This window comes from Parus major, chromosome 12 (assembly GCF_001522545.3).
Source record: "Parus major isolate Abel chromosome 12, Parus_major1.1, whole genome shotgun sequence".
Taxonomy (NCBI): domain Eukaryota; kingdom Metazoa; phylum Chordata; class Aves; order Passeriformes; family Paridae; genus Parus; species Parus major.
In genome coordinates this window covers 5,954,720-5,969,121 of record NC_031781.1, presented here as the reverse complement: position 1 = coordinate 5,969,121, position 14,402 = coordinate 5,954,720, and the positions used below count along the sequence as shown (strand labels likewise).

At 47.6% G+C, this 14,402-nt stretch overlaps 2 protein-coding genes and 1 long non-coding RNA gene across 3 annotated transcripts in view; all 3 read left to right on the top strand.

Annotated features, from left to right (window-relative positions):
- The first annotated feature begins 401 nt into the window (after window positions 1–401).
- LOC107210268 (heat shock transcription factor, Y-linked-like) lies at window positions 402–3,217 on the top strand. Its single transcript, XM_015640833.3, has 3 exons — window positions 402–541; window positions 1,312–1,739; window positions 2,378–3,217. The coding sequence occupies exons 2-3, from the start codon at window positions 1,353–1,355 to the stop codon at window positions 2,621–2,623; spliced, it is 633 nt and encodes a 210-aa protein (XP_015496319.1). The 5' UTR covers window positions 402–541; window positions 1,312–1,352; the 3' UTR covers window positions 2,624–3,217.
- A 1,609-nt stretch (window positions 3,218–4,826) lies between these two features.
- LOC117245053 lies at window positions 4,827–7,783 on the top strand. Its single transcript, XR_004499214.1, has 2 exons — window positions 4,827–6,747; window positions 7,530–7,783. It is a non-coding gene; the product is annotated as an uncharacterized LOC117245053 (long non-coding RNA).
- A 443-nt stretch (window positions 7,784–8,226) lies between these two features.
- POC1A (POC1 centriolar protein A) overlaps window positions 8,227–14,402 on the top strand; it is a 44,417-nt gene continuing 38,241 nt past the window's right edge. The window contains exons 1-6 of the mRNA XM_015640830.1: window positions 8,227–8,308; window positions 9,483–9,567; window positions 10,179–10,350; window positions 11,233–11,412; window positions 12,532–12,639; window positions 13,906–14,021. Coding sequence (XP_015496316.1) covers window positions 8,291–8,308; window positions 9,483–9,567; window positions 10,179–10,350; window positions 11,233–11,412; window positions 12,532–12,639; window positions 13,906–14,021 — 679 coding nt within the window. The 5' untranslated portion in view covers window positions 8,227–8,290. The remainder of the gene's footprint in view (window positions 8,309–9,482; window positions 9,568–10,178; window positions 10,351–11,232; window positions 11,413–12,531; window positions 12,640–13,905; window positions 14,022–14,402) is intronic.

Sequence of the window (14,402 nt, the reverse complement as noted above, 5' to 3'; positions counted from 1 at the left end):
TTCCTGGGTGCAGCTGAACATGGCCCAAGCCTCTCCTTGCCCCCAGCCCTTCAGGACAGCTCTGTAGACTTGCTCAAGTAAAAACCCCCGGTGGGTTATCACTCAACAGAACCACATTGTAACATCAGCCCAAGCCTGAGGTTTCAAACCTAACCAAACCTTCCTCTGTCTCCTTCAATTCCCAGGTTTGGTTTTTGGCCAAGACTAAAGTCTTAGTTATTATGTATTTTTGTTTTTCAGGCTTGAACTGGTTACAATTAACTCTCCTCTGCATTTTCTAGCTTCTATGGTTCTGTTATAGCACAGCTTCAAGACTCATCCCGAGGTGCGGGAGGACTACAAGCCAAGAGTGGGCCACAAAATAAGAGCCTCAGCTGCATTGTGCCTGGATGAGGTGGTGGAGGAAAGCTGCCCCTCAGGAAGCTGCCAGGATCTTTGGCCTGTCCAGGGAACCACTGCTGGCATGGAGCAAGAGGTGTTCACTCCAGCTCCTGCACAGGACACACAGGTGTCTGCTCACAGAAAGCCTGTACTTGCCAAGGTAACACAGATAATCCCTAACACATGTCTCTGCATATGCAGGCCCTGGAGAATGTCTGGGATGCTTCATCTCTGTCACCACCACCAGCAGCCAGGCCCTGGTTGGCCTCCACCTTTGTCATCAGGGCTGGGCTGTCCCACATCCCCCCTGTGCTGTGTAGTGCAGTCCTTTGGGCTGGTCCCCTGGTCTGGCCTCTCTCCCTGATATCCACAATGATATTTCTGCAGGTGTCAGAGGGGCCCAGCCAGAGAGCTCCCCAAACAGGGCCCTGGGATGCCCAAGGCTGCAGCCATCCCCACTCCTCCCTGGGGACCCACTCCTGCTGCAGCCAGACATGGCCCAGTCCTCTGGTTGCCCACAGTCCTTCAGGACAGCTCAGTGGACACTGCTGGGCTCTGCACTCCCACCACTGCTGGCTCTGGGACAGAGAAGCAACAAGTTCCCTTCAGCAGTTTCTCCTCGGGCCGCTCCCCCTGCCAGGGCACCGCTGCCAGCCATCACTGAGATGTCCCCTGCAATGTCCCCACGGCACAGGCACTGCAGTGATATGCCAGAACATTCCATTGGAACCCATAGTTAGCCATGGCCAGTTGGCTTTTGCCCACTGACTGGGAGAATGAGGTATGCCTGTGCAGGGTGATGGCCAATTAGGGAAGCTTCAGTCCACCTGTAAGAATAGAAAAGTGAGCTGATTCCCACAGAAACACCACCCCTTTCTGCTCCAGATGCACTGGGGCAGTGGGCTGGCATGGCTTCTCCTGGCCTTCCAGGACAGGGGGAAACTGTGCCCTGTGACACTGCCATACAAGCGATGGAGGATGAGCGGGATATCCGGCCTGGCAATGACACACACAAGACCAAACAAGCTCTTGCTGTTTCCAATGAGAGCACAGGCAAAGACAATCAATTCTTGCCCCTCTGCTTTCCACAAAAGCTTTGGAAAATGCTGGAAAGTGACCAGTTTCGGTCCATTTGGTGGAGTGAGGGTGGAAAATGTGTGGCCATCAACAAAGATCTCTTCAAAGTGGAGGTGCTGGGCAGGGGAGCTTGTCAGCGGGTTTTTAACACACGGCACATCAAGAGTGTTATTCGCCAGCTGAACCTCTATGGATTCACCAAAGTGCAGCGGGATTTCCAAAGATCTGCCTCCCTGCCTGAATTCCTATCAGAGGAAGCAGCAGCTTCTGCTCACAGCCAGGTACAGCAGCTGCTCTGCACAGCTACTGATGCTTGTGATAATCTGAGGGGAGAGAGGGACCTTCACAGCAAATAAGGCCTTGCCATAGAACAGGTGGGGATGGGAGTGAGTAGTCTGGTTTTCATTTCCTTTTCAGTCTGTGCTCAGGCAGGTTTGAGTGAGTCTTTCTGACTAGTAGAAATGTGGGTAAGATACATTTCAGTGAGACCTGCTGAGTTTGAACCCATTTAAGGGACAGATAGACTCAGTGTAACCTGATTTCTCTGAATGTCTTTGCTCCGTGTTTTGCTATACCAAATCTGAAACCTCCCTGTGGCACCCAATGCCAAGCAGATGCATCCAAGTATCATGGGATTACCTGCCTGCTCACATCTGCATTGAATCTGCAGAGAAATAGTGATATTTAGCTTTTGAAAGCAGTTGTTCTGTTTTGGCCCCCAGGAGGGCAAAACCTCAGTTGTGGTGATGGCTGAACAATGGTCACATAATGCTTTAGTCTGGGCTTTAAGTTCCATATGGCCCTCAAAGTCCTTTTCCTTAGCTGTACTCCTCTTTTGCAATTCAGACTGTCCTAGTTCTTGTAGCTTGTATTTTTCCAGTCTTGGAATAGTAGCAACTAACTCTGTTCCTTGTTTTAGATCCTCTACTACTATAATCCCAGCTTTAACAGAGCACATCCCTGGCTGCTGGGAATGTGCAAAAGGAGAGCTGCCCTCAAACAGAGAGCCCTTTGTGCAGCAGGGTTGGATGAAAGGCCCCTCCAGAAGCCCAGATGGTCAGTGTGGAGGGACATGCAGGTGTCTGCTGAAGCCCATCCATCTCCACTGGCAGCTGCTCCCATGCTTCTAGAGCCTCTTGGAGCACAGTATGGATATAAAGTCTAATAGACACAACTAGATAGAGTTGATAATAAACTGTTTGAACAGTAAACCTTCCTGGTTGTTCTGTCCTATTTGAACAGTGGAAAACTGTCTTCTTATATAATTTTGTGTCTTTAATGTCTCATTTGTACTTTAGTGGCCTCATCAAGACAAATGTCCCAACACAAACATGACCATGTCACGGTAGCACAAAGAGGTGCAGCAAAGGCTGACCTCCTGCTGGCACAAGACAGAAAGTAAGTCAGGAACTTTATTCTCTGTCTGAGATGTTGGAAGGGCAAATGATCTGTGCAAGGAAGCAATTGGTTTGGGTGGTGGGCAGTGAGCCCACCACTATCTGGTTCTGCCTGCTTCAGCTGGCTTGGAAATACAAAGAACCACTATCCCCTCACACAGCCCAATTCACTGCAGGAATGTCTACCTCTAATAATTATAGTCTGTTCAGAGGGGAAAGTGCTGCAGGGGAGATGGTCAGGTGGGTGCCATGGAGTTAATGCTGGTTGGAACAAGGGCTGCCCTGACATTCTGCAAACAGGGGCAACCTTCCCTTCTGCATGTAAAGGCAGCAAATGTAACAGATATCTGGGGTTCTGTGGTCTGCTCTGGTCACACTTACCTGGCATTCCTCTCTGCCATGTGCAGGAATGGTGTGTGGGAAGGAGAGAAGCCAACTCTGGGTCTTTAGCTCCTCAGAGCATAGAGCTTTAGAAGAAGGACTGGGCAGTTCTATGCTTGCCTGTGCTGATCAAACTCTTCTGTCAGCAGGAGTTTCTCTGGGAAGGTTGATGTCCCCCTGCCTGCTCTGTTCACAGCATGGCTGAGTGTTCATCCTTTTAGTTTTTCCCATGTGACACTTTCCACTTGATACTGTTCAGCAGGGTTCTGACTGATACCCTCCTCTAATCTGCAGAGTGGGGACCCAGATTTGGGAAATTATGGGACAAAGACCTTTTCCATAAGATTAGAGGCTTAAAAGTCAAGGCCAAATGTGATCGAGCCCAGTGATCAGTGTTGTTTGGAAAGCAGCCCAATGGGGAGAGGCGAATACTGGAACATGTTTCCATGGTACTGGTAATACCGACCTGCTTTGTAGGTAGGTGGTGCTGGACCATGCAGTGTTACCTGCCCTGGCCAGGCCAGCCCCAGCACCAGGGTCTGTGTGGCAATGAACCCTGCTGGGTGTGGGTGCTGGACACATGCCCCATGAGTGAGGAATCCCATGTCCCAAAGGTCTCAGCTTCACTCCTGTGAACTCAGCTAGTGTTTTCCTAGCATCACTTTTTGTGCACTTTGGGCTCTAGATTGATGCAATTGTGAGTTCAGCAAAGCCTGAACTCTGCTCACCCCTGCAGACACCAGCAGAGAAAGTTCAGGAACTGAAAGCATCCACCTGTCCTTGGTCAGCAAGATGAGCACAGCTGAGCCACCTGTGCTGCAGACATTTTAAATCCAGGTTTGATCTATATTCCTGTAACAGATTTTAAGATTTTATAGTGGCTTAAGGCACTAGAACCAATGTAAGTGGTCAGAGACAACTCCATATATGCTGAGAAGGCTGCTGAAGTTATTCTGGCTGGATCCAGCTTGCCAGGTTTTTTCATTCCTGAATCCCTCTCTTTTAGGCTAGTTCTGGAAACTGCAGGCATATACAAGTTCCCTTTACTCCCTCTCTCTTGGATGGTTAAGAACTGTGTAGCCCCACAGAGGGAGTAGCAGTGTATTCCTCTGGTGCTTCTGCATGTGTCCCCTTGTCATCCTTCCCCTTAGCCCTTAAGCTACATGGATGAGCAGTGAAAGTAGTACAAATCCACTGCAAAGACTAGGCAGCAAATAAAACAGGGTACTGCAATTAAGTGTGATTTCTAACTCTCTGCCTAGCAGATGCTTCCAATCTGAAGTAGAACTATTTTCTCTGGCGTGAGAAACTGCAGAGCTCAGGCTTTGCAGCCCCTTTGGTTTACAACAGCAAAGACCCTCTGCATGCGGAGTGCTGAGGAGAGGAGAGGGCTCCCCCAGCCCTGTCAGCTGTTTCCTGCTGTTGCTACAATCAGCTGGTGTCACTTTCCTCCCTCTTTTCAAGGTTCTGATAACAAGCACCTGGGGCAGCCAGGTGACCTTTGGCTGAGCTTCCTCTTTAAACTCCCGTGGCTTTTGCTTCATTGCCTGGTTGTTACATAGCAGTAAAGATCTGTTCTGATAGCAGTAGAGGCTGCTCCCCTTCTCTTCTTATGCAGCATCAAAGCTCTCTGCATTTGCTTGAACAGATTTGCATTTAGGTCAGGACTTACTTGAGAGAAAGTTGGGATTTTTTCCTCCTGTCTTTTTCTTAACTCTGTAAGGAAGGGTAATAGCACAAAGGCAGGTGGGAAAAAAGAAATGTGTGCTATAAATAAACAGGTTTGGCACACAGGGAGGACAAAGTCATTAGTAAGAGAAAAAAATAACTGATGTGGTAGCAAGCTACATCTTCAGCTGATGTAAAGCAGCCTCTCCCTATGGAAGCAATGGGACTGTGTCACTGTCATCAGCTGAGCTGCTTGGTGGGTCTGCTCCTTTCTGCAGTGCCTAACCTGTCTGCAGCTGGCCCCTTCCACAGCAGCAGCAAAGGAGGATGGACAACAACTCTGTGTTATGAATCTTCATCTCCATTCTTTGGCTCCTTGTAGCTGTCTGCCTGGGCTGCCTAAGTCTCTGCTGTGCTCTCTGGATGCAAAGTGCCAAGAACAAGGTGGCTGTCACATCCCAGATGGCCATTTTGACCTATGCCATAGCACTGCAGAACTGTTTGCCCAATGCCACTGCCTCATCTCCAGGATGTATTGGGATGGGACACAAACCAGCTGTGAAGGACTCATGCTGGGATCATGGGGACAGGATGACCTTGTTGTGAGAGTGCTGCTAGCAACTGGGAGACCTGGGTATAAGTGCTGGTTGCATTTTAGCGTGTGTGCATTGCATTCATCAGCTCTGTGTCTTTTGGAGCTTCCTTTGGAAATGGTGAAACACTTCTTCCCACCACTGGTCTTGTTGACCAGTGCTTTTTTTTGTGTTGACCAGAACCTCAACTTTTTCAGAAAAAGTCTCATGGTGACTTTCTGAAACTTTGCATGCTGTCCCTTGGAATATTCTTAGAACTGTAAAGGTATGAGTAGAGACTGGTATTCTCAGCAGTAAGTATTAACAGGACAGGTGAGAACTGGTGTTTGCAGTATAGAATTGGCAAACATTAAGTTTAGTTGTTAAACTTAGACGCACGTACACTGGAGAGAAATTCAGGGCTTTATGAATTGGGCTTGAAGTCAAAGGTTAATAGTAATTTCATGCAAGAACAACTCACCTGAATTCTGGGTGTGTCTGATGCTCCGCAATAGCTTTTGCAGCATGCAGAAATCACAGCCTTGGCAGGGCTGCCAGTGCAAGGCTCTGTAGATGTGACAGAGGGGGCAGATCCTGGGGCTTCTGTTCTCTTTCTGATTCACAGTGATACAAATAAGCCCAGGGAATGACTTGCTGAGAATTACTAGATAATGCCTAGGTGGCAAGCTGGGAAGAGGCATTTGAAAGAGGCAAGCTCAGCGCTTTTACCACGCAGAGTTACGGTATTCTTCACAAAGAAGCTGCCTAGACTGGCCGGCTTCATCTCTAACGAAGCCGTGTTAATTTCACCCCGTTTTCCGCCTGCCCTTCCCTCTCGCCAAGGTTCGCGGCCCCAGCCTGCCCCCCGCTGGCCACCTGGAGGATGGCAGGAGTCCCTGCAGCCGCGGTGGCAGCGGGGGACAGCGCATGGCCCGAGGGCCACCTCCCTCCCTGGCTGGGCGTCAGGAGGGGCTGGCTCCCAGGACCACCGCTTCGGAGGGATTGCAAAAACCCCGCGCTGCTCAAACCCCCAGCAGATAATGCCACAGGGATGGCTGAATGGCTGAACTGGGCTATTCAAGTCAACTCCACCGCTGGACCCAACGTGTGCTTGTTGCTCTCAAGGGCCCCTTTTATCCTCTTGACATGACTTTTCTTTAATTCTTTCTCTTGTGACATTTGCTCTGAACTCCCACAGGTGAGAGTGTCATGCCAATGATCTGCTGTCACCTCTGGCTGTTGGTGTTAGGCAGTGGCACCCCAGGGCTGAGGTAAGAAAAGTCACCATCCATGGTCACCATAGATGCTGCTTCTGTGTTAGCTAGAAGGCAGCTTGGGGTGTTTTTTTGGGTGGTGGAATCCTGCAATTATTCAATTCAATTTCCAGCTTTTATAAGTGGGAGTGCAATCACAACATGTTTCTGTTTTATTATTTCTCTAAAATGGGTTGTATAAGATTCTTTCAGACCTCAGGCATATTTAGCATCATGTATATCTTCTTTATTTCAGTGCAGAGAAAGAAAAGCTAATACTCAAATGCCAAAGAATTTAATGAGGGTCGGGTCAGGCCATGCTAGAAACTGCTTCAGACTTCCAGATCCAAAATCCATAGCTATGTGGGCAGAAAGGCCATGTCTGAGGGAGGAATGTTTCTCTTCAGATGCAGTACCTCAAAGGGCAGGGAGACATTTCTCTGAATGTCTTTGCTCTGTGTCTTGCTGCATCAAATCTGGAACCTTCCTGTGGTACCTGCCCAATGCCAATCAGATGTACTAAAGGACCAACAAGATCACCTCCTCACATCTTCACTGAAAATCCTGAGAAATCATGATATTTAGTTTTCAAAAGCAGTTTTTCTGCTTTTAAAAATTCTATGCTGCTTTCCTCTCAGGAGGCAAAACCCCAGGGGTGGAGGTGGCCTGAACACAACCACACGAGCTTTAGGTTCTACACAGCCCTCAAAGTACATGATCCTCTGCTGCAATTTGGAGTAACATTGGGGTTACCAGTCTTGGGATGGTGGCAACTAATTCTTCTCCTCTGCCTGTTTTAGATCCTCTACTACTATAACCCCAGCTTCAACAGAGCACAACCCTGGCTGTCAGGAATGTGCAAGAGGAGAGGTGTCCTTACAGGAAGGGGCCTGGATGCATTAGAGATGGGAGGAAAGGCCCCTTTAGAAGCCCAGATGGTCGACCCAAGCCTCATGGAGAGGCAGAATGTAGGCTTCACACTGTTCTGAGGCAGAGCAGAATGGAGTTGGAGGAAATAGATTTGAGTTGGTATTAAACAACTGGAAGAATAAACCTTTCTCAGTTCTGTGCTCTTTGCACAAGCCCAGGGTGAGTTCCTATTTTGAACACCCACAGACCAAGCAGCAGCAACTGATCTCACAGCAGTTGAACCGCTTCTCGGAAGTGACCAGCACTGGTTTGTGGTACTCCCCTGGCTGAGATGGGGGATCGCCTCCACCAGGCTCTGGGAGCCATTCGGCCCCGGAGCAGCAGCGAGGCAAAGGAGCGGGGTGGTTGGGCACTGAGCGGGCTGCCCAGGGAGCGGCACCAAGCCTGCCAGAGTAACTGATATAACAGCGCCTGAAGGGCCTTTCCCCAACGTCCCGAGCCCCGCGGCGGGGCGGGCAGGGCTCACAGGAACCCGCTGCCAAGCAAGGGCCCGCTCCCCGGGGCGGCGCTGCGCTGCTCCCGCCCCGCGCCCGCCGCCGCGGCCCCTCAGGCCGGGCCCGCCCCTCGCTGGGCGGGGCCGTTGCTGCAGAGCGCGCGCGGCGCGGGAAGCGAACGGCGGCCGCGGGGCGTCATGGCCGCCCTGTGCGAGGTGAGGGGCGGAACAGCCGGTGTGAGGCCGCTGCGGCGGGACCGGCGCCTCCCGGGGGGCTGCGGGGAGGACTGCCGCTGAGCGGGGGTGGCGGCGGGGACAGCCCTTGGGCCGTGGTGTCCGAACCGGGAGGGTTGTGACTGCGCAGGGAAGACTGAAAGGGGAAGGCAAAGGCTGGTGCCGGCCCGGGAGTGTCTGGTGCTGCGGGGGGCTCTGAGGCCGGAGTGGCGGTGGGAGGCAGTGCTGGGCTTAGGGCGGGTTCAGTGCTGCTCTGGGGTGGCATCGTGTAGGACAGAGGGGCTCGGGGAGATTAATGCTGCTGGTAGCTCGGGGTCTGGCGTGCTGCTGCAGCTGGGCTTGGTCTGTGTTTGTGCAGAGCCACACCTCTAGACTGTTGGAGGGGCTCTGGATCTGCAGAGAGCTGGTGCTGGGTGCTGAGGGGGGAAGGCTGCCCTGTTCTGGGGCTCTGGTCAAGTCCTGAGTGGGAACAGGCTGTGGTGGGGATTGCCAGGGAGGCAGTGACAGTGTGTGTCAGAGGGCAGGGATTGAAAGCTGATCAGCCTGTCCTGAACTCTGGGCAATTTTCAAGTGTTAAAACCTCTTGTAATAGTTCTCTCGGCTCTTTGTTTTTTTGCCTGACCTCAGGCTTTTGTTGGCCTTTGCAGCAAGGTGCTGTGGGAAGGGTTGTGTGTCAGTCCATTTTGCTGTAGATCTCATTCCTCCTGCCTGTTTGGATAGGTGTGTTAAATCTTGTGAATTTGCCTCTTCTGTGCAAATAGTGGCCTCTTGGCTACACCTGAGCTGAGATGAGCAGCTGTCAGAGCAAAGCTGAGCTTGGCTGCCTGCTCAGGTGATCATGGACATGGCTTATCTGTTCTACAGTCAGCTTTAGAGTCTCTCTGCCAGCAGCGTGTTGTAAAAATGCATGAGGGATTTGTGCGGTCACCCTAGATCCAAGCTAGTAATAGCTTGGATAATTTGCTTATTTTAAAATTTATGGTATGTGTGAAATTTGTGTTTTGTGTTGTGCAGTTGCCTGCACAATGGTTCTTGCCTCTACCTGTTTTTTGTGGGGTGAATATGTGGCTTGATTCACTTCTTGTAGAAATAAAATGATTTTATTGTACAAAGATGGTTCTTAAATCTATAGTGTCTGAACATTTTTGTCTTCTAGGAAGATCCATCCCTGGAGAGGCACTTCAAAGGTCACAGAGATGCTGTCACAAGTGTGGACTTCAGTTGCACTAAAAAGCAATTGGGTAAATTGTCTGAGTGTTGATGGCCAGAGGATAAAGAAAGAGCTGCTCTGCGTTAGTTAGATGGGGGGAGCAGTGGAGGTAACTGAGCTCTGCAACAGCAAAAGGTCCTGCTGGTGCTTCCTGCCAACAGGAGATTGAACACCGCTCCACGCACCTTGTGTTTTTAATATGTTGTGAAGAACTGCTGAGCTGACTTTGGCCACTGTTTTGCCACAAGGGAGAGGTGTTAGAGGGAGGTGTAGCAGGGTGCTTTTAAGTCACCAACGCTGCAGCTGATACCTGCCTCTGCCAATAAGAAAGTGATAACCTTCATTTCCTGTGTGTGTGGAAGGTTTACAACCTGTGTGGCTTCTGCCTCTGCAGCTGTTGCATGGTTGGACTCTTGGAAGTAAATTCAGTCCAAAGTAATGCATGGCTGGCCTTGTTTTGTTTGAATTACTAATGAAATTGTATGGATGACAGTAATGAAATACACAGCTTGCAATAGACTGGTGAGGCTTGTATTGAGAGTGCTGGAAGCTATGATGGTGAACTGAGTGTGAAATGTAGTTTTAGTGTAATTGGAAGAGAACTAATGCAAGTTTGGTTTTGTTTATCCTTTTTTATTTCAGTAAGTGGCTCAATGGATTCGTGCCTGATGATCTGGAGTATGAAGCCTCAGATGAGAGCCTATCGCTTCATGGGCCACAAAGATGCAGTTTTGTGTGTCCAGTTCTCACCTTCTGGCCACCTTGTGGCTTCAGGCTCTAGAGACAAAACAGTCCGTTTGTGGATTCCTAGCATGTGAGTACCTATTCCCTTCTGCCTCTGTGTTTAACTATGGCTTGGAATTTCTCCTTACTTCTTTGTAGCAGTTCTCTGGCTATAGGACAGGGATCTGTTTGAGGGAAAGAGGAGCCACCGTGTCTTTGTCTTCTCCTCAGTCTGTGAATATTGAGCTCCTGGAGGTACAGTACATGCTGGAGGCAGATTTTGGACCAAGAGTTCCATAAACTTGTTGGATCTCTAAGTATGCCTTGTATTTATTTGCAAGAAAAATGTATCTTGCATTTATTTGGAAATGATGTCTAACCAAAAATGAACACATTTGAATTGTCTGGCCTGGCTGAGTTAATGGCAGTTTGCTCACAGCTGTACAGGATCGGGTGTACTGAATTCAGTTGTGTTATATCTTGTGTGATGTGGCACTGGAATAGCCATCTGGAGCATGGGCCATTACTGGAGTAGTTGTTAGGTCGTTGCCTGCTTGGCTCTGTCTATATGGGCTGTGAAAACGCCCCTCTCCTTGCTTGCCTAGCAGCAAAGGACCTGGCAACAGTACAGAACCTCAGTGTCTTCTTTTACATGATGTTTTCATAAGTGTTTAAATGGTTGCACAAATTAGCTGTAGCATTTTTTTCCCCCTTTATAGGAAATATGGGTTGTTTCCTGTTGGATTGGCCTCCAGTATGGAACTGGAACAACTGGTTTAGCTGTGTATTCTGTCATGAAGCATGACCAAGTTTGGGGTCGATCAATGTTTTTATCCTAATGTGGTAACATGCAGTTCCCATAAAAGTGGTGGTTACTAGCACTGCTCAGCGTACAGCAGCTCTGTGTTTTCAGGTACAGAATGTCTTTGCTGCCCTGCTGTGCAATTTTAAAGAGCTCTTCCCTTTTGTGTAGCAAGGGAGAATCGACTGTGTTCAAGGCTCACACAGCAACCGTGAGAAGTGTTCATTTCTCCAGCGATGGCCAGTCCTTAGTTACAGCTTCTGATGACAAAACAATCAAAGTGTGGACGGTCCACAGGCAGAAGTTTCTGTTCTCATTGAGTCAGCACATCAACTGGGTTCGCTGTGCCAGGTGAGTACGGCTCTCTGACAAGCAGAAATGAAGATTTATCCTTCAAAGCAGAGGCTCAGTGTCATGGTCTGGTGCAACACATTTCTATTCAAGGTGATTCAGATGTGTCTAGTGTCTGAAATATATTGCTGGCCTGCAGAGACATCCTTTGATAATAGCCTGCACCCACTTCATGTTCCTCCAGTAATCTCTGTCAAGCAGAGGCTTTCCTGCTTTGTGATTTGTTCTGTGTTTTGTTTTTACCTGGTAAGGAGAATTCTGTGTCTTGAAGTTACTAATAGAAAAAGAGGTTTCTACTATTACTTCACCTTAGTTTCTTTATACTTGTCTAAAGTTTCTTAAAAGTTTTGTTTAAAGTTTCTTAGACTTGTCATGCCCCTTATTAAAATGATCACCTGTGTTTCCTCCAAAATGTTGTGCTTCCATGATAATAGCATTATTTCCTGATAACTGTTTCAGCTTTGGTTTCAAAGAGTTACACAGCATGTGTGTATCTGGGATCAAGCCATGGTTCCTCTGTAGGTGAAAAGTTTATTACAGTTCTGGAATGTGGTGGTGGCCATGGATGCCCACAGAAGAGCAGAAAGGATGTTTTTCCAGTATGTCTGATGATCTGTAGTTAGGGTCACCAATCCTGATTCTGTAATGTCTGTGCCTCTGAAGAGAGATCTGGATCTGTCATGTATATGGTATTTTGAGATGGGAACTTAATATATTCTCCTAAGGCACTGAAATGGTGAAGGCTCTGCTGCAGCTTGTGAGTGGCTGTGTTGCTCTGAACTCTTGTGGCAAAGGCAGGAATTGTTTTGAATCAGGGCGGAGAAGCAACTTGAAGTACACTTAAATTGAAACAAGCGAGACACAAGATCTTAAGTCAGACTTGAGACTTTCCTGAGATTTATTTTATATGCTCATGGACTTAGGTATAGTTTGAGTACTTAGGGCTTGCTTAATTTTCCCTCAGCTTAGTGATTGGATTTTCAGTCTCACTGATGCCTCTGTGACTTCTTGAAAAGCAAGGTGTGTTTACCAACTTACTTTGACAGCTGACCAAATTCAGTTGACCCTGTACTCCTTTCATTTGAGGACTTTTCTTAATTGCTGTAACTCTGGCCTTAGATTCTCTCCTGATGGACGATTGATAGTGTCATCCAGTGATGATAAAACTGTCAAGCTGTGGGACAAAACCAGCAGAGAATGCATCCACTCCTTCTGTGAGCATGGAGGGTAAGTACCAGCTGGTAATGTCTGAAGTGGAATTACCAAGGGAATTTACATCTGGATTGTGAAGTTCAGAGGTCCCTGTCCTGGCAATTATAAAACTGCTCCATTAGCACCTCTTACAAAAGTAGCCAATGTGAGGGCCCAGTCTAGAATTGCCCCTTTGGCTGCTCAAGGTTAGAACTGGGAGGGTTATATTTCATTAACTGGCCAGCACACCAAGCCTCAGTTTCTTCGTGCTTATTTATTTTTGGAGATGCTTAAATTCTTTATTTCTTCTTTTAGTTTGCTCTGAGTTGACATAGAAGTGCAAAAGTTTACTGACAGAATGGCACTTGGATGCTTTGATTCATCTTCAAGTTTTTAAACAACGAGGTTATTAAAAAAACCCTCTTTGCATTCAGAAAAATAGCTGTTAAATTTGGAATGTTGAGCCACGGCAAAAGACAATTTACCCAGAAACATAAAAAAAGTCCTCACAGAACTGAGACTGGAATCTCCCTAATTTATTGCACCACTGAATTTCTAGTGCAATATTATGTTCTTTCTAGGTAATATACAATGATATTAAGACAAATTCAGACTTTTTTTTTTTCAGTGCTCTTAAGTATGTGTTTTGTCCAAACAACCTATTGAAATATCTCAACTTTTTCAGTACTTGCTACAAGAACACTCAAAAGATAATTAATTTCATCCAGTTTGTTTGGTGAGGAGTTACAAGGTATCTTTCCCTGAAGGGTCTGGATCTTCTATTATACTTATGTGTTCAAATTAAAAATTGATTAGATTCAGGTCCAGAAAGAAATTTGACCTCAGCCTTGCTACTTTCCAAGTGGCAACATATGATTTCAGGCACAAATTCACTGAGTTCCATCTTAAATTTAGTTAACAAAAGAAAAATTTCTGTTCAGTCTTGTACACATCACTCTGGAAATAATGTTAATTTAATAGAAGACATATATTATGCAAACATTAAATGAACACTTGAAAATGTTGTTGTGACAGTTGGATCCATCAGATTTCAGGAGGTTTGTGTCTACAGCTCCTACACCTGTAATGTGAACTACTGAAGATGTGCTTAGGTAGGAGCCTGCAGTCTGCCTGGGGTTAGAAGCAAGGTCTTAAGAGAAATTCAACAAAATAAATTTTCAGGTTATCTCCTCCTTTCCTTAGTGTTCAGTGAGTCATGATGTAGCTTCCCTTGCTGAAAAGGCTGTTTTGATCTTTAGCAAGAGTTGAACATAAGCAGTTGGGTTTGATTACCACTGACAGGTTTGTGAACCACGTGGATTTCCATCCCAGCGGGAACTGCATTGCTGCAGGGGGTACAGACAGCACGGTGAAGCTGTGGGATATCAGGATGAACAGGCTGCTTCAGCATTACCAAGGCAAGTCAAAGGCTTACAAAAGCTGAACCTTTCCATGTATTGATGCAAATTGATCTGAACTCCAAGGATTGTTTCTCCATCAGCAGCTGCTTTACCAAAAGGGCACAGGGTTAGGCCTGCCAGCGGGAGCCTTTCTTCACCAGATGCTGTGCTTTGCTTTGTGTTTAGCTCCAGAACTAGTTCTGGAGCTGTCCCATGTTGCAGGTGAGCATGGCTCTTACCTGTGATGCCATTTGGCTCATGTTCACTGTTACTGAGAAGGTGGTGTGCAACAAGAAGGATGTGGCCTTTGCCTCTGAATAAGGCTATAGGAGGAGTCAGAATTGTATTCCAGCAATTCAAAATGTTAGGTTCTTCTATGAGAAAATAAGGAAAAGTTAA